This window comes from Temnothorax longispinosus, chromosome 4 (genome assembly GCF_030848805.1).
Source record: "Temnothorax longispinosus isolate EJ_2023e chromosome 4, Tlon_JGU_v1, whole genome shotgun sequence".
NCBI lineage: Eukaryota > Metazoa > Arthropoda > Insecta > Hymenoptera > Formicidae > Temnothorax > Temnothorax longispinosus.
The window spans coordinates 15,090,575-15,116,274 of NC_092361.1; the positions used below are offsets into that span (position 1 = coordinate 15,090,575).

Genomic DNA, 25,700 nt, shown 5'->3' on the forward strand with positions numbered 1-25,700 from the left:
ACGGGGCTCGCCGGCGCGTGAAGCGCGTCAAGTTCCAGAGATTGGCCGAGCAGGCCGAGCCTGATTGGCGACGCCATGTTGTTGATACAAATCCGACTGATAAAGCGCGATCGATTGTTTAAAAAAAAAAATTGCACGTAATTTTTATATATATTTTTTTTCTTGGATTTGTTTATAAACACCCAATACAATTTACGTTCGCGATTCAAGTTAGAAACTTTTGAGTCGAATTGAAATAAATGATAAATGCGATATATTATATTAGATATCTTCGGTTTTTCCAACAATCATGAATGACGAATTTCCGCAAGCGTCCAACTAGAAAAAAAAGCACGTGACGTAAGCCGAAACCGAACACGCACACCTGCGAAGCACGAGTTATGAAAAAACGTATGAATTGATTTTTAGACCTGGATCACAATCGAAGAGGCAGAAGAATCTTGTTCTAATTAACTATAACCATTATTTTTTTTTGTTTAAATAAAATGTTTTATCAAAATTTGTTATCATTGAACAAAAAAATATTCCAAAAGTTCTTTAGAATATATTTCTCGGTACTTTTTTAAGATACAAAGAAAACGACACTCCACCTTATCAATATAATCCATTAATCTTTAATGTGAAAATATCCGACAGAAATATTAATCGCACAACATATAGCAAAAATTTATGTATACATATATTTATATATATATATATATATATATATATATATATATATATATATACCATTTTTTTCTTATAAATATGAAGTATATATATGTACAGTTTTTAATCGATATAAAAATATCTAAAGACGTCTTGTAATCTTTATACACGTACAATAGGTTTCAAAACGGGCGAAAATGGCACGTAGTTGGTAAAATAATTAATTAGTAGTTTTGACATAGGTTACGAGTATCAGCCTTTGAATCGGGGCTCAAAGAGCTCCAAGAGGTGTCGAGACACTTTTGTAGCTTCGATTCGGACCGAATCTCATCGTCGGCGTCGCATACCTCGCCGATCTCATAGTGCTCGTATACTAATCTGTCCAACCAATCGTCGAGGTCCTCACCGATCCTGTTTTGACTGTGCGTAATCGGCTCGTTCGCCATCGCCGCTTTCGCTATTTTCGACCAGCTTTTATTCATCTCCTCTGTGATGTGATAGACGGTGCTCGGACCGTCTAGTATCTTCTTCGCCTTGTCCAAATCTATCTTCTTTGTCTTCCAGTAGGATAACGGATTTATCAAGAATTTTAATTTTGCCATCAATTGAGTGTCGGCAACTAATAATAGTCGCCAAGTACCAACGGCTAGTTGCTCGTTTAGCTGCGGCTTAACATGTCCCACCTGAAAAGACATACATGAAGTTATATGATACCCGGTTACGAAATAAGAAAGTTCTGTAAGAAAAAGTTTGGTGTTGCATATGATAATCACCAAGGTCATCTCTTCAAGCAGGAGATAATTCACGTCGGCGAGGCGGCCATGTGGATCAATCCATAGGATCGATACATTCTGCGGTATCATAACACCCGCGTCGAACTCGTAAGCCAAGACCGGAGTCGAGTACGGCCCCATGCTGCCCATCAAATTTCTAAACGTCTGCTCCTTTTGATCGTAATCCGTGCTAACAGAGAGACTTCGTATTTTTCCTGACCATAATCTACTGGCAGAAAAGTTGTGTCGCATCGAGATCAAAGCTTCCACACGTCTCGCGCGACCGTCGGGCAGTATAGACACGTCGGAGTATTCTTCTTTGTTCTCCGCCAGAATTAGTATACCAGCGAAACGATTATCGCGAAAGTACGCGGTATTTTCTAATAGGCGGACATTTTTGTGACTTATGTTCAGCTTGCGGTAAACCAATCTCGCCAAGGAGTACGAGAGCGTTAACAACGCGTCGTCCGGTAGTGGGCTCAAGTCCGCGTGATGATACAGGCTTTGCCAGTACATGTTGTAGCCCCTCAATCTAGTCGTTTCGTTCATTCGGTCGGGATACAGCCATTCCTCCACGCGGTCTATGATTCGGTGATCGATGACAGGTTCGAATTTACGGGCAAAGAATATATTGCGATCCACCGTGTTTCGCAGCCGATTAAAGTCCTCGAGTTTAAAATCATTCGGGCTGCATCCGCACCAATCTACCACAGCCTTGTACTGACACTTGCAACCCAACTTCCTCTTCCAGTTTGTCATGTGCAGATTATTGTCTATATAAGTATTGCAGAATCGTGAGTTTCTCAAGACCGTATGAAAGAATGACTCGGCTGGCAGTAAGGTGTATTTAAACAGCTTTAATAGATTGGCTACCAGTTGATCGGGATTCGGATCGGCAACGTACTCGACGAAGTCTCGGCTCAGAGCAAACCAGTCGCTACCACCGTCAATTTGAATACCTGCAAGAATTATGAAAAATATATTATAATTATACATATAATATATACATATATACATATACTGTTCACAGAAACAATCAATTCAATTACTTAATATTTTAGTAAAAAAAATATATATAGAAAAGCTAGAAAATTTTGGAAATTTGTGTATGAATAAAAATATATGTGATTCTTTAACGTACCATCTGGTAATTTTCGATCACCGGTTCGCCACATGCGTGCTTCGCATTCGACAAAAGTTTTGTCTAAACCCTGTTTAGCTATGAAACGCTGAACCTCCCTTCCGTGCGATTTCGCGAAATTCATACCCTTATTCCAACTGAGAAACTCGGTCAACTGATTATTGCTTTTCAAAGGGAAATCGGATTCCGATAGATTTACGAGAAAATCCCAATGTTGATGATAGGCGAGCATCTGTTGCGCGGACTTCAAAAATGTCGTCAAAAGACTCGCGCCGCCCCAAATACTCGCGTGTCGCAAGCCCTCTCCTCTTGCCACTTTGATATTGTTTAGTTTACACCATTTTTCCAGTTCCAACATTTCGCGATATAAATAATCTTGCCTCTGAAAAAATATACAATTTGTTTGAAACAATATTAATATATTTATTAATCTATTGTTCCCCAGTGTAATAAGTTTATAATAGAAACAATTTTGGAAACTACTACAGATCTAAAAGAAGATTTTAAATAGAAATGTGTAATTGAGAAATTTATGCTTCACGATGTAATTACTCAATATCTTTATCTTATCCAAATTAGAGTTAATAATTCTTTTCTTTTATATTATCGCACTTACCGCGTCAACGTGGATATAAAAAAAATGCGAGGGATGATACAAAATACTGATAAGTCGTTTCACTTGCCGACTCGCTCTGCCATTCACCGTCAGCAGATAAGCTATTCGCACAGGTTGCTCGAGTTCATTTTTTAAACTCGAGTTTCTCGCCTCTTGAGCCTTAAATTCTGTCGAAAGACGAAAAAAATTAATTAATAAATCCCATAGCTGTCTGTGCGTATTCACTTGTATTCACGTACTTTGAATTCCAGTTGAATATATATTAATAGTCAAATAACCACCGCACGTCTGTTTCGGATTGCCGGAACATTTCATGTTGCAGCTGGAATCTGGTAACCGTTTCGTCTGTAGCGGCTCTTCCATTCCGCAGAAACATTCCATCCTAAAATCACACGTACGTGACACGTTTCGAAAGAATTATCGTAGCACATTTGTATTTCAATCGCATCGGACACTAACGAGTACTCTGTGCCGGCGTACGGAAATCCCGATTGAAGACACATATAAGCGCAACGCTCGGGCGTATTGTTCCCTTTAAAGACGTGATAATAACCGGAGAGCGCTCTCAGTGTTTTATCGTCCTTGAAGCAGCCCAAGTTGATCGGGATGCCTCTAAAACCTGGAGAATGGGGACACAAAGATTGTACTCTTTCCGGGTACAACAAACCCTGCTGGCTAAGGCACGTCACATTGACAATGCGTTGCTTGCATGCTTGACTCTGGGCACGCGTTACGGCGCTCACCGCCTCCCGGACCGTAACATCGCACACAGGTGTGAAATTCAATGATTTGCGATCTAGCTTAATTCTGGCGGTGCGATTTCTTAGCTGGGACTGCATGTGAGTTTGCTTGTTCGAGTTTGCCTGCTTGTCGGGTGGAAGTTTCAGTTGACGTAAGCCTTTCGGCAGGCCCTCATCCTCCTCAGGTTGGGAAGAACCACCCTGCGAGTTGGCGGAAAGCACCAGTGAGTAATGAATTGGCAAGTGCTTCTATATCATCGTTATCTATCATTATCTATCATTATATATCATTGTTATCTATCATTATCTATCATTATTATCTATTATTGGGTTTGTTTTCTATTGCTGCATTGGCTGCACTAGTTCAAGAACTGTACATAGACTAAAGTGAGAATGTTACATGTACGTTTCTCACGCCTCAATGTACATGTACAGTTCTCGAACTAGTGCAGGCAGTTCAGCAATAGAAAACAGACGCATGATGTATCATTATCTTCCAAGGGAAGGTTTAGGGAGCTTACCTCTCCGGACGACAGCCGGCTAGACTTGCTCTTGTCATTGACCAGACCGAAATACGTGTGCAGATAGACTTGGACGCACAGCATGATTATGCCAAAGGCGAAGACCAGCCGGTACTTGCGCAAGCAGCCCCGATGCCGACCGCCCGGGTGGTTCCTGACATTCGGCATCGTTCTCCGAGGCTCGCTCGCGATTACCGTTGACTGCGGCATGCGACCGAGGAAGCCGGGTCCATCGAGGGACTGAACGACTCTATCTCGTCACGACGGCGGCCTCATCGGCCTAGACCTTAATTCACGTATCCCCGCCCGTGTCCCTCAGCGGAGAACCGAACGCGCGTCTACACTCATGCGCCCCACGTCCCACCCCATCGTACGCACATCGCACAAATGCACCGAATGCGAGTTACGCGAGTACTGCGACGCGATCGTGTCGGAGTTGTCAGACGGCATCTCCTGAATGATTAAGCACGGAGGTTAGGTAAGCGGGTCGCGGTTAGGTTAGGTCAGGGTTAGACTCGCGCGTCACAGAGCGCGTGCCTACTGCCCGCGGCTGCGTCGATTCGACGGCGGCAGTCGCTTCTGTGAGGTTATGGTCCGCGCCTTAATAATGCAGTAAACAACTTCAGTCACGCTTTTTATCGGTCTATGCGGTCATCCACGAGGAACGCCCATGGCAGGCGAGCCGCCGTGAGGCAATCGCGCGACTGCTCCGAGCCCGAGCCGATCTGGTGAACGCGGTGACGTATAAGCGCGCGCGCGCTCGACGGAGGGAATTCGCGGTCTTCGCGGGGATTTCAGATGCGACGTCAGAAAATGGCAAATGCGATGGTCACGAGCAAGACCAAGGAGGAGGATATCATGGAATGTTTCCTCTATCCCAAGTTCTGCTACGCGGCCGAGCCGGACGCGGTGACGGAGGCCCGGCTGAGCGAGGAGGTCGCCAAGTACAATGAGGAAATCGCCCCGTTTGTCGCCGATCACATCTGGCACAGTGACAGCTTAACATTCCGTCCTAGAACCAAGCAGGCGATGCTGCTGAACCGAACCCTCGAGGGATCGGCGGTGGAGGAAGGTGAATAGTTTATTTCAACTTGTTGCAGCTGTAGATCCTTGATAAACAATCAACAATAATCGATAATCGATCAACTTTTGCTAGATTATCATACCTTGCCCCATATCTATGCGAGTCTGCGTTTCGACGAGGATATAGGCGACGAGTGGCTGACGGTGTTCCTGATATTTAGGCTCACCAAAGTCTTCGACGGATTGATCGCCAGAGTAGTGGACTCTGACGGAGAGTTTCTACTGATAGAAGCCGCTAATGTTCTGCCGCTCTGGGCCAGTCCCGAGACATGCCAGGACAGAGTGTTCATTCATAACGGTGATATTCATGTTATTAGAGAGAGGGGAACGTCGTTTCCCAATTTGCTAAATAATATAAATGGCAAGCCACATATCTCTAAGATGTCCGAGAAGGTGCAGCTTGTGTTGCAAAAGCGACTCGGCATCTATCCCGATGAGATTCGGAAGAGGAAGCACAAGGCGAGGGCGTACCTTCCAGAGAAGGCGGCCTCTATACTTCGTCTAGAACCAAGACTTATATCTTCAGTGATTAGAACTATCTGCCATTCGGATCCATTTGAACGCAAAGTACAATTGAATTGATTTAATCTTTTTTTATGTGTATAATCGATTTTATATGTATATTATACCTGTTAATACTACCGTATATTTATAGGTTTGTCGCGCCATGAGGTATTTCCCTCCCGAGCAACGAACAATGGTCAATGTTAAAATGACCAAGTGTTTGTACGCGATGGCGAAGCACTGTCGTTATACCGGTGATCCAAAAACAGGTTGGAACATCCCACCTGCGACTTGCTCAAAATACAATGCTCATGTTCTCGGAGTTAAAATAGCATGCGGTTTAGAGATGCTAGTAGCTCGAGCCAATGAGGAACGTAGAAAACGTATCAAAGAACAGTCGGACGTTCCCGACGACGGTGAAAAGTTAAAGCTGAACGAACCAGCTTTCAACGCTTACCTAGCTCGTTTAGAGGCGAACGGTTACTTTAGAGATCTGTTGGAAGGTAGTCAGGAACGTGATAAGCTGCTGTCCACAGCGAAAGAGTATTTCTTGAAGCATGCGACTTTATTTGATAATCTAACGAATTTGTACGAAAGCGATGCTCAAAAAGTTTTAGAAGCATGGGAGAACATACAGACGAATGACATTGAAATGCATGGTAATTTGTTATTTACATATTTAAATTTAATTACTATTTACATATTAAATTCAAATTACTATTTTTAAAAAGTAGTATACAAATGATTTTCTCAAACCATTGTACATTTAGCTATAATTGAGTATTTTCTATACGCAGCTCAAGATGAGACTATGTTGAGCCCCGCGGATACCGATAGTTGGCTAAATGTGGACCCGGCGCAATTAGAAGTGTATTTAAACCAACAGTGGGGCAACGTTAATAAAAAATTGGATCAAGAACCTTTAAGTCTTCGAGAAAAAGTGCAAACGTTTCTCAGCCAAACCAGCGACGTTGATGGCGTGCATTTCTTAGAGTATGATTTTTATCTGTCAGAATAGACAATTCTAGAGGAACATAATTAACTATGATTTATTTGTAAAACGTAGTGAAGGGAGATAATCGTCAATTTCATTTACAGAGAGCAATCGATGGACAATGATATGCAAGACGCGGAGGATGGCGCGCGAATAGACTTCGACGCGGACGTATTCGATAGTACGTTAAGAGGCATCCTAGACTTAGTCGTTCCGGGAGGAGAGGGTGAGTTCGATGGTAGCTCGGAGGGATCGCTGGGTGGCGATGACGAGGATAAGGGCGGCGATATGGACAAGTACATGCGGCTGTTAGACTCGCAGCTGCAGTCGCAGATGGTAAAAGACGAGAATTCGGTAGCGGATGACGATAATAATAGCGCGGATCCCGTAGAGGCAAGTTTGCGAGAAAGTATCGAAGCCGAGGCCGGCGGCTCCGGCCCGGCCGGAAACATAATCGGTGGTCCCGTGCGAAGGCTCATGCATCTGCAGTTGCAATCGCCTACGACGGTACCGCCCGACTTACAAAGTTAATGGCACTACATAGTAGATGATTAACATAGTCGATTCACGTTAACATTCGTAAACATTATTACAACCTTCGCTTCATTCTGCAAAGTACATTAAGCATTTGCCATTTCAACCAAGGAGAAAAGACAATGGACTAAAATCTCATTGCTATCCAAATTATTATTACACATTTATTACTTAAAATATATACTTAATGTTATCGATCAAAGCACCTTTATCACGAAGTTAGTACCATTGATACATATTTCACAATTGTACTTTTCATCACACTCGGCTATATCACTGTTTTTCATACAAATTATATATATATATATATATATATATATATATATATATATATATATATATATATACAGATATAACATTTAAGATGTTATTACCGCGGCCATAGAGTTAGATAGTAAGAATCCTATTTGTATATGTACCATTTTATTTTCACTTTTGTAACTAATTTTACTAAGCATCACACAGAGTCTTATGTGTAAAGCTTTGTACATTTCAATTAGAATAATGAGAGACACGGACGTTTGTTGTGTACAGATTTTATATTTTATTAAGACTTGTTGGAGGAATACGTATGACGACACATATGTATACGCGTTCGTGCTCGCGTATACATGGATCTTCATAAGAATCCCGTATGGCATGTTTATATTAAAATTTAACGAATCACCTTTCGGTGCTATTAGGTAATCGATTATTTGAATGTCTGTTTGAACCATTTTGGTGTCTTGTTTTGATTCTGAGATGATGATGATGATGATTTACCGCTACCACTCGGTCCTGGAGTGACATGATTGCTCTCGACAACTGTGCCTCTATTACTTCCAGTAGTTGGATCTTGTTCTTTCCGCATCGTAGCAGTCCTGTAGATAAGGTATATAAAAAAAATTTAGCGAGACAATCTCTACATCGAGCGACGCAATCAGTATACTTTACCTAGATTTCACGGCTTCGATACCAGCGGCTCTGGGATCTGTCAATTTTGCTTTTACACTCGACTTTAGCAACGATTGTCCAGAATAGTAAACGATAGCAGAGGGAACAAGATTTTCGTCTATCAGTCGTGCGTCGGAGTTTAAGATATGCCTTGGTGGGCTAGTATCTGGCAAGAAAAAAAAGGAGTAATAAAATTTTATCAATAACAAGAACCAATACATGGTCGCCTTTGCATAAAAAAATGAATGTGATGATTGCATGTCGTTCACACTCACAGATAGTGAATTCGCAATCCGGATCGTCCAAGTAGTTTTTGATGAAGTTCTTAACAGTTTGGATAGTCTCCAGCGGTCCGAATAAACCCTGAAGAACGAACTGATCGGGAAATTGTATGCGAATCACGGTGCGACGATACTTGTTCAATCGGTCCAGAATGTGCTTGTCCCGATCCAGCTGACGCTGCGTCTCTGTCAGAAGCGGAGCGTCCTCGAGCTGCTCTCTACGACGCTTGGCATCTCGCAAAAGTGCCTTCGCGTCGTGCAGATCAAGATCGAAGAAGCTGTCCGGCAATTCGTCCCTCGGCAGCGCTTGAGTCCCGGCTTGATTGAACACCAGAGCGTTTCTTTCCCCTAACTGTAACACGTGATCCTCGATAAGTAAATCCGTCACGCGAATGCGATTGCACACGTATGCACAATTACACCTTACAAACTTAATTTCATACGCGTTTTCCTCGACTTTTGCGCATGTTCCTGCAATACGCTGATCCTCACGGTTGGACGCAATGGTTGGACTTTCTCTTATCTCAGATATATTTCTCTCTTGTTTCTCGTTACTGAACGCATTTACTTCATCTTTCGTATCCATTTTTACATCTTCTTCCGACTTTTTTTGATTTTCTATTTTCGACACACCTTTCGATAAATTAACATCATTCTTATTACAATGTAGTGTGGACGATGGTAGCCTTTGGTGATCCTTATCGCTTGTCGAATCATCTGCCGTTGCGGCTGTCTTTGGAAGCAAAGGAGTAGATACGTGTGCCTGAGTTTTTAACTGTTCGTGGTCACGATACATCAGTCTCAATATTGCCTTTCCACTGTTGAGACCCAGCGACTTCAACGTCGTTTTCTCTAACGCTTCTCTGCCGCATACCTGTAGGAAAAGATTCCACATGTGACCTTCAGTCCTTCATTCGCACGCTTATGCGTCATACACGTAATTACGTATCGCGTCAACGTCAGTTTCTACATTGCGCGCAGGTATACCGTACATATACACATATATACGTACTTCACGATGCATGTAGATCAACACAGCTCTCTCGAGGTCGGCGTCGGGATACATATCCATCAATGCCCGAGCCAGCGTCGTGTCGGGCGGAAACTCGCGCAACGTTCTCTCTTCGTCCTCCGGTTGAATGCCGATCGTGACGTTCGACGCCGAGCGCACCCTCGTACAGGCCACCATCTCCAGCTGAACGTTATTTGGCAAACCGGCGAAGCGGAATATCGTGTTAGGATCTAATATCTGACGATTGTGTCTGTAAACAGTAGCGAGCGATCGATGTATGTAATGTACGGCGTATTACGGAAATTATATCATTGTTGGAAAGTCCAAGTCTCCGAGTGTCGTGCTCACTTAATGTCATAGTCGTCGGCGTTGTAGCCCTGCTTCTGGCATACCTCCTCCAGAACCTGCAAGAGAATCCATCCGTTTGAAGACCCGCGTCGAGAAAAACGCTCTCGGGTTACTTTTTCCGGTTTCAATTGAACTTACTCGAACACGCGAACGTCGCGTTAAATCCCCATCGAACTCACCTGCAGGATCGTCGTGTTAATCGTAACCCTCACGTTCTGCCGGCGACCGTTCGGCGCGAGGACGACGACGGTCTTGTTTGCCGCCATGGTGATCAGCGAAACTTGGAAGAGCCGCCGTGTCGCCGTGCGTGCGTGTGTGTGTGGCCACTATGGATGGAGCGAAGAGCGAAGTGTGGCTCGGCCGTCAACAGCTGATTCGGAGCAACTCGCTCGCGCAGACACTCCACACGTGTCCACCGCGAGGTCGCTTAAAGCCCCGTGTTCATCGACGACAAAAGAAAAAGAGACGCGAAAGGGATTCGATCGTAAAGAGATATGTTTTATCGTGAAGACAGTCGCTTTTTCACCCGCTCTAATTTTTTCTGGATCGCTTCACGATTTGAGACTGTCAGAAACAGCTGTATTTGTTGATCGACTACTCATCCTCCCGGACTCCGGAGTCCCGGTTGACAAGCCTTTATTGGCGCTTGCGCGCGATTCGGATCGCGCCGTACGTTGGGTTGGCAAGAGTCCAGGGGAGCCTCGGAAGAGCTTCGTGTGGCCGACCTGCACGTGTCCGCAGGCAGAGGGTCGTTTACTCGGGGGCGGGGGGAGCCGGGAGGCGCGGAGAAACAACGAACGCGTGTCATCACACACGGCCTGCCCGCGCCCGTCCGTCGCGCTCGCGCGGCGGCATTGCGTGCACCGACAATAAAAGGCGAACGGAGGAGGACTACTTGGGAAGAGGCAGAAGATATCTGCCCCGCGTCGCAGCTGCCGTGTGTTTACTACGAGTGACGGACCGGAGCGACGAGCGACGCGTCGCCGTCGCCGCCTGACGTCTCTCATCGCCACCGTTCGACCCGCAGCGACGCACAAATGACGAGCCGAGACGAGGTGAGACCAGGCGAGTCGCGGCGCGATGGTCGTGCCCTTTAACCGGTATCTGCCGGTGATCCTGCCGGAGATCGACGACAGCGAGCCCGGCGGCGCCGTCGCCGCGAGCGACGTCGGGCTGCCCGACGTCAAGCAGCGCGCCCCGTACACCGCGGATGAGACCGTCGCGAGGAACTGCTCGATCAGCACCACCACCACCACCATCGGCGGCGGTAGCGGCAGCGGCGGCGGCGGCGGCGGCGGCGGCGGTGGTGGCCCGACGACGACCACCTCCGCGACGACGCCGGCGGTCACGGTGACGACATCGGCGGTCACGGTGCCGTTGTGCGTCCTGGGTGAGGTGCAACTGCGTTTCCTCTGCCCCGATGACCTGGAGGAGGTGCGCTCCCTCTGCCAAGACTGGTTCCCCATAGGTGAGAGCTGGAGTCTAAGCTGTAAGCGTTAGCATAATTCTCGTGTCTTTCCCTTTGTCTGATGAAGATGTAAATAATTGGGGAAAGATGAGAAGAAAGATACGCTTTTGTACCTGAGGAGAAAGAGTTCGTCATATCAAGACAATACAGAAACTACACAAAATACACATATTTCAAGTTTCAAAATAAACGTTGTGAGCAAATCTTTAGATTAGTATCGTAGTAAAGAGATATATGTGATGTCTATTAATATTTAATGCTTTTCAATTGCTGAGATATAGTGTCGTTAAATTTTAAAATTGAATTATTTATAGTATCTTATAGAAACATGTATATCTTCTTTTATTAAAAACATATCAAGTGGGATTTTTTCTATTTGTACATTCCAATTTGCTATAAATCAATAATATAATACAAAATGTTACTTTTAAACTTTAAACTATTAATAAAATAGAACTAATGATTAATTTCTATCTGCACAGATTATCCAAATTCATGGTACGAAGACATCACGAGCTCGTCGAGGTTTTACGCACTCGCAGCGGTATACGGTGGAGTAATAATAGGGCTGATCGTCGCGGAGATAAAGCCTTACGCCAGGTTGAACAAGGAGGATCGCGGCATCTTATGCTCTAGCCTGGGAAAGAATTGTCTAGTGGGTTATATACTCAGTTTAGGGGTACGTCGCGCGTATAGGAGAAACGGCATAGCCTCGTTGCTACTGGAACAGCTACTCGCCCACGTCACCGCACCCGAACGTTCCTCCGTAAAGGCAGTCTTCCTACACGTGCTCTCCAGCAACGCTCCCGCTATATTGTTTTATCAGAGGTGTCACTTTCGGTTGCACAGCTTCCTTCCATATTATTACTCGATCCGGGGAAAGTGTAAGGACGGTTTTACATATGTTCTTTACGTTAACGGCGGACACGCGCCCTGGGGCATCTGGGACTGGGTTCGTCACTTGGCCGGCGCGATGACCAACCTCGTGCCGTGCAGGGTACCACGATGGATTTGGCAACGTCTCTTATGGGCAACCACCATTCTTTCTTACCACAGATGATACATTTTGTGATTTATTATGTTCCATTATATATTTATTTTCCTCTTTTGGATTCTAGAGATGTTATAAAGCGTGTAAAGTGCCATAAGTTGGTTGACGTTATGACAGGTTCAAGTAGATAGCCATGGTATGGCCATATGATTTTATTATTACGTAGTCCTGTTACTAATGGAAAGATAGAAATGGACATTAGATCTACAATCAATTTATGTAACGCGAACAAATATTCAAAGTTGTCTAAAGTTTGGGCAGCAAGGCTTCAGAGTATCCTAGCACAACTTCTGTTACCAAGGATTGCTAGTTGTTAAATACATACCGTTATAATACTATTGTAATAGTATTATTATAGTTCGTATGTAACTGCCAAAAATAATTAAGTTGAAATAATTTTGCATATTAGTATCTAATGTATCTTCCATCGTTTCTAAAGATTATAATATTAAATCATTGTTAATTTTAACGAAGGCACAAAATTTAAGATAATTAAATTTCGCTATTTTTTTATTAAAAAATCGTGTATTATAATTTTATCTAATTAAGACATATATGGAAAATTTATAAGATTTTGAATCTTCAAGTTTCTGCTGTCATAGAAATTTGGAGACCGAAAATCCTAGAGCAAATTTTGATCTTTGATTTAAAAAAGACTGCATCGTTACGATTCATACTTTGTATACGTCTGCTGCCATCGACTGTATTATATATGTATAAATGTACATATTTTGTATATTAAATAAATACTTAATATATTAACATGAAATAATGAGAGTAAAAATGGTGATTTATCCTGATTGATTATTTTGAACTTCAGTGGAATGTATTTATATATACCAGGGAAATTGCTTGAAAAAACGCGCAAAAAAAGCATAATTAGCTATATACAGTTGCGATACTGCGTCAACATTTTTTTAATACGTGCATTCTACTATGCATTTTACCGCATGCGTATAATGGACATTGTGATAACAGATATCTTATGAGTAAAAATCTATTAGTAGTTTTTAAAAATAGTTATACAATTCTGAATATTACGTATAATTTTCATATAATTCTCTAAGTACTTTCTTAACCTTTAGAGCGCCGGCATTTGATGAGCTTTAATCCTCTTAGAAAGTCCTCAAATTGTTGTGCTTATATCTTATATATAACATATACAAAGTTCCGATCATACGCAGAGCCTATATTTAGGTTTTCCGGCGGTTTAAAGGTTAAAATAAGTATTTTTTATTATAAGGAATTGTTATTCAAGAAAAAATATAATGTTTGTGCAAGTTAATAATTTTATGCGAACCTTAATATACTATTTTATATACAGTTAGGATCGTTTTTAATATAACGTACATTTATATGTTGTGTATATACATATAATTTCGCACACGTATTTATATTTCACGTTCTTACATTCAGTCCTTTTTTCTCTTAATATTTACACGAAAAGTAATTATTCTAATACGTGTAAAAAAATAAGATTTTTATTTAAAGCAATTCGTGAAAACAAATATTATGCACTTTTCTAAGTATATACACATACGTTTTGTGTAAATTTTTCACAAATGTTTTTGAGGAAGATATAAATACATTTTTACAATTACAAATATAGTTAGATTACTGAATTTACGCAAAAACGTTGTGCATAGTCTATATCTATATATATTTTCATTTTACGCGTTTATTGTTTATATATTGTTGAATTGTTTGCTATCTACATTACTAAAATTGATCAAAATCGAATGGATATAAACTTGAATCAATTTATATAAAATTATGTAAATTAGTTATTAGCATGTGTTATATGAAATCTTCCTGGGCCTGTATTCCATTCCTGCCTACCGACAACTGTCGGTTCGATAAGTGTCGTTGCGCAGGTTTTTTATATCGTGTAAAAGCTGCGCAACGACACCGACAATTGTCGGTAAGCGGATTTTAGTGGAACAGAATACGGCCCCTGATCTTTTGCAGTGTCCTAATTTACATTGAAATGTCGTTCAAGCACCAATAAGCGATATGTATTTAGTAATTGTGTAAGAATCCTCTTTCGTTTAATGACTAGAAACGTCTGATTAGTCACAGTAGACAATAGGTGCTTTCCATTTACATCAAAACTCAGCTAATTCTCACTTGTGACGTCGTTCTATCCTTTTTTGGGAATTAATGAATAATAAAGACAGAATGACATCACAAGTGAGAATTATCTGAGTTTTGATGTAAATGGAAAGCAACTAATGACAAGTTTCTGTGACTATCGGACTAATGTCAATTCAATTCAATTTAATGGCGCAACAGTCCGAGTCGGACTTACGTCTCTCCCCCAAAGTCGTGTGCTTGTTGTGCGCAAGGTAGAGGGGGTTTCTTCTAGGCAAGGGATATTCCTGATGGGTTGCCATTCTATCAAGGAGGAGAGACAAGGGATACAATTTTTTTATTTTGCTTCTACTAGGACTGGATTCGAATCTGAGATCTTTGGTTTAGCAGACCAGTGCGCTGTCTGCTACGCCACGCTTGCTCTCATCGGACTAATATATTTTTTTTTAAATAAAAAAAATTGACTTAGACACTTGTCCAAATAATTGTATTATAGTTTACGTAAATTATAGTTGGACGCGAAATAAATTCATGAATAATAATTTCATAAATAATAATAAAATAAAATATAGGCATTAGATTGATGGAAACTTCGCTTTCGCTTTCATCTTTCACAAGTAATCCATAAGCGCACGGACAGAGCTGAAAATAATACCGTAAAATTAATTATATAGAATTAATTATATAGATTTATTCGGTTTAATTTTTTGTATTGTCAAAAATTTTGACGATTTATATATACAAACTATATACACACACAAATGTAACTTTACAGTATGTACAACGAATATATACGCACATTTGTACTATAAGCTAAGTACGCTTCGATGAATTTAGCATTTGAGAAAAAACATCCATAGTCAATGTAGATTCATTCGGCCAATTCCAGACAACTCGTTCTTTAAACGCTTGAACGAAACTTGCCTCGGCTTCAGCCGGCCTGTTGTTCGCTTTATCTCGAACTTCATACTCGGTTTGTCGGGTAATTAAATTATAAACATAAAATTCACCGGTTCTTCGGCTAATGTGACGTGCCCATGGAGACGCAATACTTCGCAGGAACATCACACTGTTAAACGCTGCGTATACAGGTTCGTTCGCATCAGTCTCGTCGTCATATTCCAGAGGACTCTTTGCGAACCCGTATGCGAGGGGCAGCTTCAGCGCGCGGCGTTGTGTGACTTGTAATTTTTTCTGTATATCTGGCTTTAGCAGGAACCTATCTTTAGCACGAATGCAAATGCAATCGTTCGGGACTGGCTTCCATAGCGCGTCGCAAAACTTTTTCGTGAGTTCGTACCTGAAATATTAAATATTACTCATTAAAATATTAGTTATAAGTAGCACATGATTATTCACAGTAATCCTTTTGAATTTATATTCATATATTTAAGATTAAATCAATCTACTCGACGATATGCTATAATTATATCTTTAACAGATATTTACATTTGCTATAGTTTAATTACAAGGACTATACAGACTTTGCAATATTATTCGTTAATACGCGTATATTGTGGAGAAACCATTATGTTGCATGTTACTTTCAATTTGATCTGTATTTAATTAATTTACATATTTTTAAGTAATGTATGCATAAGGATATACCAATAAGAATATACTAATATATTACAATATCAATATAAATCGTATTACTAATATTTTACAATTTTGTACTATATTTGACGAAGCAAAAGAAAGATGTATTTACCTATGGGATATGTACAGCTTGCTTATATCTTCTCCACCGAGCATATAAGCATCCAAAATGTGTAACGCGCGTGTCTTCGAGATAAACTTTCCATTCCACTTTGCTTCGTATACCAGTTCAGCGTATACAAGTGTGTTGGACGGTAATTCGATCTTTGCGTCTCCTACCGATTCCCATTTGCCTTTTGCGTATCGGTATACTTTTCTTCTTCCTAGACCTAAGTAAAACGTTGCTATTTTGTCTTCCTCGATGTTTGGGCCTGTACCGCACGGCATGCAATACCAGTCATACGGTTCGCCTGTTTTTAATAGCGTACTGTGTATGTTGTCGTTCTTCAATTTCGTTGCGTCGCAACCGAGTAACGTTATGGAGCCACTCAATATCTCCTGTGCCTTGTCTTGCGGCTTTGTCATTGGGGGCCTTACTCTAGTTTTGTCCGGCAAGTTCCAATACTTGAGGCACTCCTTCCGCATGTCCGCTTGCTTACGCTCAATCAATGTCGGATCTTCGCAAAATGCCGCGATTTTTAGAAGATTTACTATCTGCTTCCTTCCCAAAATATCATTGGAATTTCTCAGGTATCCGACAAACTCCGTGTCCGCTTCTATTACGTCGAGGGGTACCAGTTCAATTACGTCGTTGTTCTCGTCGTTCATTGAAAGCAAACGATTGACGTGAGAGAGATAATCGATCGTCGCTTGTGTATCAATTTTTTTCCTCTTACATATTAAGTAACGTTCCGAATTAGCTGGCCTGGAGGTATTGGGCTTGAAAATGGAAATACTGTCAAAACACTTGTACATCAGATAGACAAGCCCGGCGCTAAAAGGCGTAAACAAATCGAACAGCTTTGTAACAAAATGTCCTCCTGGTCTCACTATCATCAGTGCCACTAGGCACTGACATAGATATAATTGCTTTGATAGAATCTCCTGTATATTTTCTCGACCCTCCACCGAGAATCCTCCGTCCGACATCATAAAATGTACGCCTTTACCATTGGTATGCTTCATCACCAGCAATCTAAAGTCCTCTTGATTCTGCGCGTCGAATACATCACCGTTGTCTTTGGCGCCGTAGAACGGATGGAAAGTCTCGCACGGGCCAGCAAAGAACTCGTCCAGCGTAAAGTCATTTTCGTTCTTCAAGGTAAATCCAAATCCTTTGGCGTGCCACTTCTTCCGAGAGAGAACGTATTCGCTGAAGCCACCCGGACCGGCGCACACATCCGCGAAGTACAGCAGCTCGTTCGGATCCAAGCTCTTCGGATCCGTAAACATGAATTCGCATGCTCTGTCTATGTTCGCCATTTTGACAGCGGCGCGATTCAGAAAATTGACAGTGCGTATCGTTTCATATGGATTTGAACGAGTTCTCGCTTTACGCATCTCCACTTTGTCCAATTTGTCAAATATGGTTTTAGAATTTATAATCTGCCTGAGAATCTCCGGATTGCAAAACATGGTCTCGTCGTCTATACTGAACTTTTTCGGCCCCAACTTCATCCATTCCCACAGATCCTCGGCTAGGGGCGTACCGGAACGTACGTTTCGCAACCAGTCGATATCTTCTATAGCCTTTACCTCTTCTTCTTCAGGATTCCACTTGAGACTCGCTTCCTTGAGACCTGGCACAAGATGCCCAAATCCTCTTCGACCGTGTTGCGTAACTGCTTCTACTGGGTCTACGCGACCCTGATCATCCTTTCCAAGACCTTTACCCGGCTTGTATCCCATTTTTTTCATCATCTGCTGCACCTTCTGGGATACATTACTTTCATTGCCATCGACATTTGCGTCATCTGATGCTTCATTTTCTTCGATATACTCTTCTCCCGAAGGTACGTCAGTGCTGAACGCTTCTCCGCTGTTCAATTTCATCCTTTTATTCGGCTGTTCGCAAAAAACGTCGAAGAGCCCGTTCTGCTTTTCATATTCCATATTGTCTAATTTCGTCAAATCGACAAGCAAATAGCCAAAGTGATTCAAAAGATTATATTTATACTCGGAATCTTTATTGTAACTTAACTGCGATGTTTCCGATTAAACAGTATCATCGGAACTTATACTGATGTCAGTACCTAAAAGACATCAATTATAAAATCTGCTTTTGGAATTAAATATATAAAAAGGAAAAAGACAAAAAAAGTGAAGATACGTACCATCTACGTCGTCCATAGACATCTAACGTCTTCAAAACATAAATGTTTTCTAACCAAGTTCTCTTTTCCTAACCTATAAAGTAAAAATCGTTTATTAGAAATAACTATTAAAGGAAATAATAATATAAAAATAACCACGCGTATAATTTTACATTTCAGTCAAATATATGAATTATGCAGTGAAAAGATACACTTTGTAGCGGCAAAAAAAAAAGATTGAAAATTGTGAAATAAAGCTTACATATGTCTGTTTAAAAGCATTTTTAATAAACGTACATTTTGATGGTATATGTGCCTGCTGAGATATAAACAATAACAAAATCTATCGCGATTTGTTATTTGGCTGCAATTTTTATTCACACTGCTAATATCTTTATCTTTTATAATAATATCTCTTCGTTTCAAATCACAGTAAGTACTACAAAACAGTACAGCCGAAGTCACGGTAATTATACTAATTACCATCAGGGGCATCAGGGCCTACAAACTCTTGAGATGAAATTTCATGGGCAGTGAAAAGCAGCAGCAGATCGTACTGATTGGCTAAAATAGAGAAGTTCTAGAAACTCGAGAACTTCTCTATTTTGTAGCCAATCAGTACGATCTAAAGCCCGGTGTCCACGATGCAAGAACTGTGTCCAAGTTTCGATTTAAGCCAATCAACTTGCAGCTCTTACAGAAAAGTAGCAGTTTTATTGGCTCAAACCGAAACTTGGACACAGTTCTTGCATCGTAGACACCGGGCTTTAGGCCGGTAACTTACGATAATTCCTTCGCGTAAACGGGATTTTGTAGTAACTTACGATAATTTACTCCATGTAAACGAGTGATATATCGTAAGTTACTACAGAAGTAACGCTCGCGTAAACGTAGTATATGATTGGTAAATTTCTTACGACTCACGACTTACGACAGTTACGACATCCATTGTAGACCGTCCTAAGGCCCGGTCTACAATGAATGTCGGAAGTCGGAGTCGTAAGAAATTGACCAATCACAGTTCATTATTTTTCGACCGCAAGGAGAATAATAGATTGTGATTGGTCAATTTCTTACGACTCCGACTTCCGACATCCATTGTAGACCGGGCCTAAAGGTGGAAGCACATAAAATTACAGGAGCCATAAGCAGAATGCAGAAGCCATATGCGCATGCGCTGTGGTATCTGTAGAGCTCTACAAATACCATAGCGCATGCGCATATGGCTTCTGCATTCTGCTCAAGGCTCCTGCAATTTTATGTGCTTCTACCTTAACGCGACACGCGACATGCGACACGCGATATACATTTGGTCTGTTCTTTACAGCTGAACTGGCTGCACGCTGCACTAGTTCAGAATTCATCCTTTTCCTTCCAATGTGGTGTAAAAAAGATAAACTCTGAACTAGTGCAGCCAGTTCAGCTGCAATGAACAGACCTATAAATAAGCTGCATCGGCGAAGCTTTACGCTCATTGGATATCGCGTGTCGCTGGTCTGCAGCCGGTAATGCCCGATCTACAATAACTGTAGTAAGCCTCAAGCCGTAAGAAATTGACCAATTACAGGCGAATGTGAGGAGAATAATCGACTGTGAATGGTCAATTTCTTACATCTTGAGGCTTACTACAGCTTACTACAGCTATTGTAGATCGGGCATAAAGGTCGTAGGTGCAATAAGTTAGAGTGAAACAAAATATACTTGTCTCACTCTAACTTATTGCACTAGTGCACACCAGTTCAGGAAGTTCTACGAAAAAGAACAAACCTATAATAATTAGTATTTTACTGTTATTTTTTAATAATTTATTATATATAGCCATAATCATATTTATATATATATAAACTATTGAATTAAATTCATTTTTATATTTTAATGAACTGCATACCCAGGTAGCATTAATGTCTAAAAGACATTATAAAGATGTCTTTAAGATGCCAGAAATCTTAAAGATGTCTTTTATGGCGTTTTCGATTTACTACTCGACCCGACTCGGGTCGCATCAATGGACGTGGAATACACACATAGATATGTATGTATTCCACGTCAATGATGCTAGAGTCCTGTATACATGATGCGACCCGAGTCGGTTTGAGTCGCAAATCGAAAACGCTATTAGACATTAATTGCTACCTGGGTAGGTACTAAAGTGATTTGAATAATGTTTTTGAAAAGCGTCCGATAATTAGACCGAAAATGGCGGATGTCCAAATCCATGAGGAGCTCTAGAATCTAAATTTTTCTATATTTATTTATAAAGCTCTTTGTAATGTAAAAATGGATTTTATAATATACTGAGACTACATTTTTAAGCTAATTTTCCTCTCAAGTAATATATACTTATTCAATATATATTTTAATATAGTTTGTGTAAATATATTAATAAATTGTAACTATTATAATTTATAAAAATTCTTGATATTGTTATAAGATTGAGTTAGATTAAACACTAACGATTCAAAATTGTGGCATCCAATTTTGAAATCTGTACTTTTTAAATATATTTCCAGACAGGGATAATATACGATATTGACTTAAACTCGTTTAAATTAATTCCAGATGATACATCACGACTATTGTAAGGAAAATCCTTTGACAGTTCTACAGTCTCTGCTGTGGAGACTAAAAAAAAATTATAGTTTTATAAAAATATTTTCATAAAAGTATATTTGAATATAGAATATATGTTGTGCTATCAGTATTTTGGTGTCTTCCTATTATTCCTATCATTTTGATGTATTGTATTCGGACAACTTCTTGACTAGATTGCATATTTCATTTTTTTTCTCACGTTCCTGGCGGCTAGAAATTTTAATTAGAGAAAAAAGAGGGGAGAGAAGTCTTCGTATAATAATTGTGTATCGGACGTAAATGCCATCATATGTCGATATTACAAAAATAATGTACATGATTTAATGTTTAACATTAAGCATCCTGATATTCGTAGGTAATCATCGGATAAACTTGACATTATAAAAAGACAAACTTGATTTTAATCGGAGACAGTGATGGTGTCGAGTTTGAGTTCTGGCGTATCACTTGTTTGCGCGACGTCAAGTTTCTGTATACATGCTCGAGTACACAAATACAATATTTATGTAAATACGATGCGATATATACAATATACAAATGCATCACACTTGAGGCTTAATGGTTATCCGAGTGATACGTATTTAAAAAAATAAAACACAAGGCAGAGGGACAGTGGTGAGGAGAGTCACGATCGGGACATCTGGCTTACTCCTCCAAGTCCAGGTCCCCCAATTCTTCCTCCAAACCCTCCAGGTCCTCCTCCACGAAAAGATTTTCGTTAATAGCTACGGCAACAGCACCCTCGTCCACGGTTACTGCAGTAGAAATCGTGTTAATTATCGAACGACGTAGCATAATAATTAATACGTTTATTGTCCGCATTTAATAAGCGTAAATTCTTATATTCAGAGAGATATTATTTATGGTTATATACAATTCATAGAGATTTATATATTAATCCGTAAGTATATTAATATAAATCTAAGATAATCTGAATCACTTATACGTTTCTGAATTTTAAGTATTCTATTAGCGGACTATAAGCGTGTTAACGTTAAATGATGTAATTGATGTAGTAAAAATTGATGTAACCTGTAGTATCTTTATTGTTATCGGTGGCATTGCTGGCCTTTAACCGATCCTCAGCTGCCACTGTGATACCGTTAATATCGATTTCGCTAGCTTCAAAAGCAAGACGATCCGTATCAAGTTCTCTATACTGTACATCTTCAAAATCATCTTCTTCACGAGCATAACTAGATATTGCTTCATCTCCTTCATCGATACCTGTAACATTTATTATCAGTATATACTAATTAAATAATAAATTCTATGAGAAATTTTAGTGAGTTGTAACACGAGATCTTACCATCTCCTGCTGCAAGCTCTGGATTGAAGTAAAACATTTCTCTTCCTGATATACCGACTTGACGTCCAGCTTTATAATCGCTCCTCTTTTTCTCCTCATCCTTGATCGCCTGCTCCTGTTTCTCTTTCAACTTTCTTTTCTTCCAAGCCAAAAATGTCTCTAGTGTTATCTTGGTCTGTTGAAAATATTTGTTACGTGGAAAATGTAATCAACATTGTGGTGTCGAAAATTTATATATATTTCATGTACAGTGTTTTCGTACCTGATTAGGTCCCAAATTGGCCCTTTCCGTTTCTATTAGATCCTCCAAGGAGATTTCATCCTTCTTGTCCTCCTTTTTCTTATCTTTCTTCAAGACAAATCCAGGAGGTAAAGCATGCCTGTAGATACATTTTTGACCAGACGGACATTCCCAGAACCAACCATATTTTGATTTCTCCACTGCTTCTAAGAAGTGTTTGCATATCTAGCGAAAAAAGTCTTATTTCATTAATTCTCGTTACTTGAGTAAGAGCTTGAATGATTTTCTCGATCAGATTATTATAAATATTAATTTATACAGCTTACAATGTCGGTAGTTGGACGATTGCCACCACCATGTTTCTTTTCCACAACCTCTTTCAGTTTATCCTCGTCCCACTTATCCATCGTATCCCCCTCCTTATCATCGTCATCTCTCATATCACAATATAAAGATCGCTTCTCAGCTTTCCGCTCGATGCTCAAATCATGCGAGAATTTACACTTATCTCCTTTTGTACATTGTCCCTGTTTAAAAAACGCGCACACGACAGACTTGGGGTCTATGCCTGCAGAAATTGTTTCGTCACAGTAGTATTTTCTTACTTAAAGATTATCCGTTATTTAATAGCTTCTGACTATCGTGGATGTACTCGATACCTTTTTCTATCTTTTGCGTTTGAACGGGCTTAAAAATAAGAGCTAGTTCCTTCTGTTCCTTCAGCTTCTTCTCCTTCTCCAACTTCTTGGCATTGGGATCATCGAGTTTGCGAGGATTTACGCCGCCCGATTTTACCTGCTTTTCCACTTGCTGAATAAACTTCTGTTGCTTGGCACCTTTCTTGTTTTTTATACCGAAAGTCTTGTCCTTAAAGCAGAAAGAAGGTTCAGATCTTAGAGAAGTCACGCTTCGTACGTGAGCACGCGTTGATAAATAATGTGGCATAAATTGATCAGTATCCACATAGTTCATTTAGGAAACATGTGGAATCCCAAAGGTTTTAATTAGAGGCAAAGAGTGTCTTACATCTCGCGTACCTCAATAACCTTTTCCTTCTTCTTTTGCTCCGTTTTCTTGCTCGGCGCCGCCGGCACCTTTTTCGGTGGCATTCTGTCAACTCGAGCACCTCACCTCGGTGACAGAAAACGCCTAAAACCCACCGAGAAATTTCAATGATAACTCCACTCTCCTCCGAATCCACCGTACTGAAACCAGAAACCAGACGCAATCACCACGTTTTATTTTGGATCGAGATGACAAACTTCGCGCGATGAAATTTCCTAGAAATGGAAAATTAAGGTAGCTGTCTCGCTACGTGCTAGTCATGTGACTGTTTGTAGGTTTTCACGTTCAGAAATATATTTCAGGCAATTTTTGCTAAAGAAAAAATAATTTCATGAATTATGGTGTAAAATTTCATATGTGACAAAGTATGTTACTTTTTCCAAATTATGTGATTTTTCTCATTTGACTCCGTTTTGATCAGCTGATCATATATTGACGATCTATTTTACCGATCTTGTAAATCCTTCTTTTTCCCCGTTACTTTTGCTCTCCGAGAACGGAGCTCTTTTTTTAATTTTTCTACAGACTACTTTGCGTATTTTTTGCCACTCATTATTATCACAATTCTTTTTTATTCTTTTGCTGCTTTGAAATTTGCGCCGTTAGCTACCAGGCACAGTGGCTTCCCTGGGCTGCGTTCAAAAACTTCACTCGGGTGCACACCAGTGTCGTTCTGTCCTTTTTCAATTTTTAGTACCTAACAAAGATAGAACGACGCGATGTGCACTCGAGTAAAGTTTTCGAACGCACCCCTGTGCGAGAGCAAAAGTTAGTGAAGAACCTCATTAAGGTAGCTGTCTCGTCAGGGCATGTATTAGATAAAGTTTCCGATTTCGGTTTTTATATCAAATTATATGATCAGCTTTGCAGTCGATTTTTTCTGTGGCTCCTTACCGACTATTTACTCTAGAAAATCGATCTCGAAAATCACAAATTTTGCATTACTTCATACAGAAAAGAAGGCTCTATCACGCGTTTCAATCACATATTTTCGTATTTTTCGATTAGATGAAGTGAGAAAAAAACATTGCTTTTTGTACATTAGATTTCGAAGAATCCGATGCAACCATAAAATATATAATAATAACGTTCTTTGGGTATCGGTAGAAGCTATATAGTGGAATTATTTGCTATTTTCTTGCAATTTACTGCCGATTATTTTCAGCTGTTTGAGCGCGTCGAGATCATGAGCAGACGCACGCTTGTCGCAACAGCCAATCGGAAGCAGTAATAGTTCTGGAGACTGTAGTCGCATTATCTTACATATACGTATGATGCGTGAGTGTGTCATATATACGTATACGTTTGTGCTTGTGCTGTCGAGCACTTTTAATTGTATACAACATTTTTATATGGGTAATTATTATATTCTAAAACTTGCATATTAATGATAAGAACTCAATTATCTATATGTGCTGTAAATAGGTAGCTGGTGATTCAAGATCTATTTTTCGACCTATATATTTAAGAGAGAGATTTGCAGAAGAAAAGAAATATACCAAAGTATTAAGGATCGAACATATTTTTGATGTACTCGGACCGCGAGGCTGAACAATATTCTGAGGAAAGTATTATACAAGATACAAAGATTGGACAATATCTCCCCTTATCTTCCATTGACAATTTGAAGATATGCTAAAAACTGATCCAGAAGCTTTCATGCAAGTTGTAAGTAAAGCTGCTTATCACAATTATAATTAATTCTATAAACATTTACAAATAACATTTCGGGTGAGTAGATATAATAAATTTACACAATAAAATCAGACTTTAAAAATTTAAGAATTAAGAAAAGACTGTAAGAGATATCTCCTCTCCCTCTCCCTCTCTCTCCCTCTTTCTCCCTTTCTCTCCAAGAGTAGTAAATATAATATTTGCAATTTAGAGTCGACAAAGAGCTATAG

At 40.3% G+C, this 25,700-nt stretch overlaps 6 protein-coding genes and 1 long non-coding RNA gene across 9 annotated transcripts; 3 read left to right on the forward strand and 4 right to left on the reverse strand.

The window, feature by feature from the left end:
- Positions 1 to 397: 397 nt before the first annotated feature.
- On the reverse strand, positions 398 to 4,883 carry Oxt (Xylosyltransferase oxt). The gene is made up of 7 exons (XM_071776567.1): positions 4,440 to 4,883; positions 3,638 to 4,119; positions 3,418 to 3,560; positions 3,179 to 3,345; positions 2,563 to 2,944; positions 1,422 to 2,380; positions 398 to 1,331 (listed from the first exon to the last, which is right to left on the reverse strand). Exons 1-7 carry the CDS (start codon positions 4,647 to 4,649, stop codon positions 873 to 875), a joined length of 2,802 nt encoding a protein of 933 aa, XP_071632668.1. The 5' UTR covers positions 4,650 to 4,883; the 3' UTR covers positions 398 to 872.
- Positions 4,884 to 4,993: 110 nt separating this feature from the next.
- Positions 4,994 to 8,072, forward strand: LOC139811987 (ecdysoneless cell cycle regulator). Its single transcript, XM_071776569.1, has 5 exons — positions 4,994 to 5,511; positions 5,596 to 6,089; positions 6,178 to 6,685; positions 6,824 to 7,019; positions 7,125 to 8,072. Exons 1-5 carry the CDS (start codon positions 5,238 to 5,240, stop codon positions 7,549 to 7,551), a joined length of 1,899 nt encoding a protein of 632 aa, XP_071632670.1. The 5' UTR covers positions 4,994 to 5,237; the 3' UTR covers positions 7,552 to 8,072.
- Positions 8,073 to 8,074: 2 nt separating this feature from the next.
- LOC139811988 (tether containing UBX domain for GLUT4) lies at positions 8,075 to 10,846 on the reverse strand. Of its 3 annotated transcripts, XM_071776571.1 has the most exons (7): positions 10,308 to 10,846; positions 10,129 to 10,184; positions 9,781 to 10,030; positions 9,196 to 9,642; positions 8,763 to 9,120; positions 8,488 to 8,653; positions 8,075 to 8,414 (listed from the first exon to the last, which is right to left on the reverse strand). In XM_071776571.1, exons 1-7 carry the CDS (start codon positions 10,392 to 10,394, stop codon positions 8,246 to 8,248), a joined length of 1,533 nt encoding a protein of 510 aa, XP_071632672.1. In that variant the 5' UTR covers positions 10,395 to 10,846; the 3' UTR covers positions 8,075 to 8,245. The 3 variants fall into 3 exon arrangements, with proteins under 3 accessions (XP_071632672.1, XP_071632671.1, XP_071632673.1); XM_071776570.1 differs by having other exon boundaries at positions 8,763 to 9,642; XM_071776572.1 differs by having other exon boundaries at positions 8,763 to 9,642; positions 10,267 to 10,352.
- A 38-nt stretch (positions 10,847 to 10,884) lies between these two features.
- On the forward strand, positions 10,885 to 13,422 carry Naa60 (N-alpha-acetyltransferase 60). The gene is made up of 2 exons (XM_071776573.1): positions 10,885 to 11,596; positions 12,079 to 13,422. The coding sequence occupies exons 1-2, from the start codon at positions 11,209 to 11,211 to the stop codon at positions 12,654 to 12,656; spliced, it is 966 nt and encodes a 321-aa protein (XP_071632674.1). The 5' UTR covers positions 10,885 to 11,208; the 3' UTR covers positions 12,657 to 13,422.
- Positions 13,423 to 13,630: 208 nt separating this feature from the next.
- On the reverse strand, positions 13,631 to 19,065 carry Cmtr1 (Cap methyltransferase 1). The gene is made up of 5 exons (XM_071776568.1): positions 18,887 to 19,065; positions 18,611 to 18,683; positions 16,450 to 18,529; positions 15,538 to 16,038; positions 13,631 to 15,380 (listed from the first exon to the last, which is right to left on the reverse strand). Exons 3-4 carry the CDS (start codon positions 18,387 to 18,389, stop codon positions 15,552 to 15,554), a joined length of 2,427 nt encoding a protein of 808 aa, XP_071632669.1. The 5' UTR covers positions 18,390 to 18,529; positions 18,611 to 18,683; positions 18,887 to 19,065; the 3' UTR covers positions 13,631 to 15,380; positions 15,538 to 15,551.
- Positions 19,066 to 21,431: 2,366 nt separating this feature from the next.
- On the reverse strand, positions 21,432 to 23,972 carry LOC139810994 (zinc finger CCCH domain-containing protein 15 homolog). Its single transcript, XM_071774981.1, has 7 exons — positions 23,769 to 23,972; positions 23,391 to 23,598; positions 23,058 to 23,299; positions 22,753 to 22,956; positions 22,491 to 22,665; positions 22,214 to 22,408; positions 21,432 to 21,936 (listed from the first exon to the last, which is right to left on the reverse strand). Exons 1-7 carry the CDS (start codon positions 23,838 to 23,840, stop codon positions 21,827 to 21,829), a joined length of 1,206 nt encoding a protein of 401 aa, XP_071631082.1. The 5' UTR covers positions 23,841 to 23,972; the 3' UTR covers positions 21,432 to 21,826.
- Positions 23,973 to 24,581: 609 nt separating this feature from the next.
- On the forward strand, positions 24,582 to 25,700 carry LOC139810998 (uncharacterized). The gene is made up of 3 exons (XR_011731528.1): positions 24,582 to 25,152; positions 25,222 to 25,464; positions 25,682 to 25,700. It is a non-coding gene; the product is annotated as an uncharacterized lncRNA (long non-coding RNA).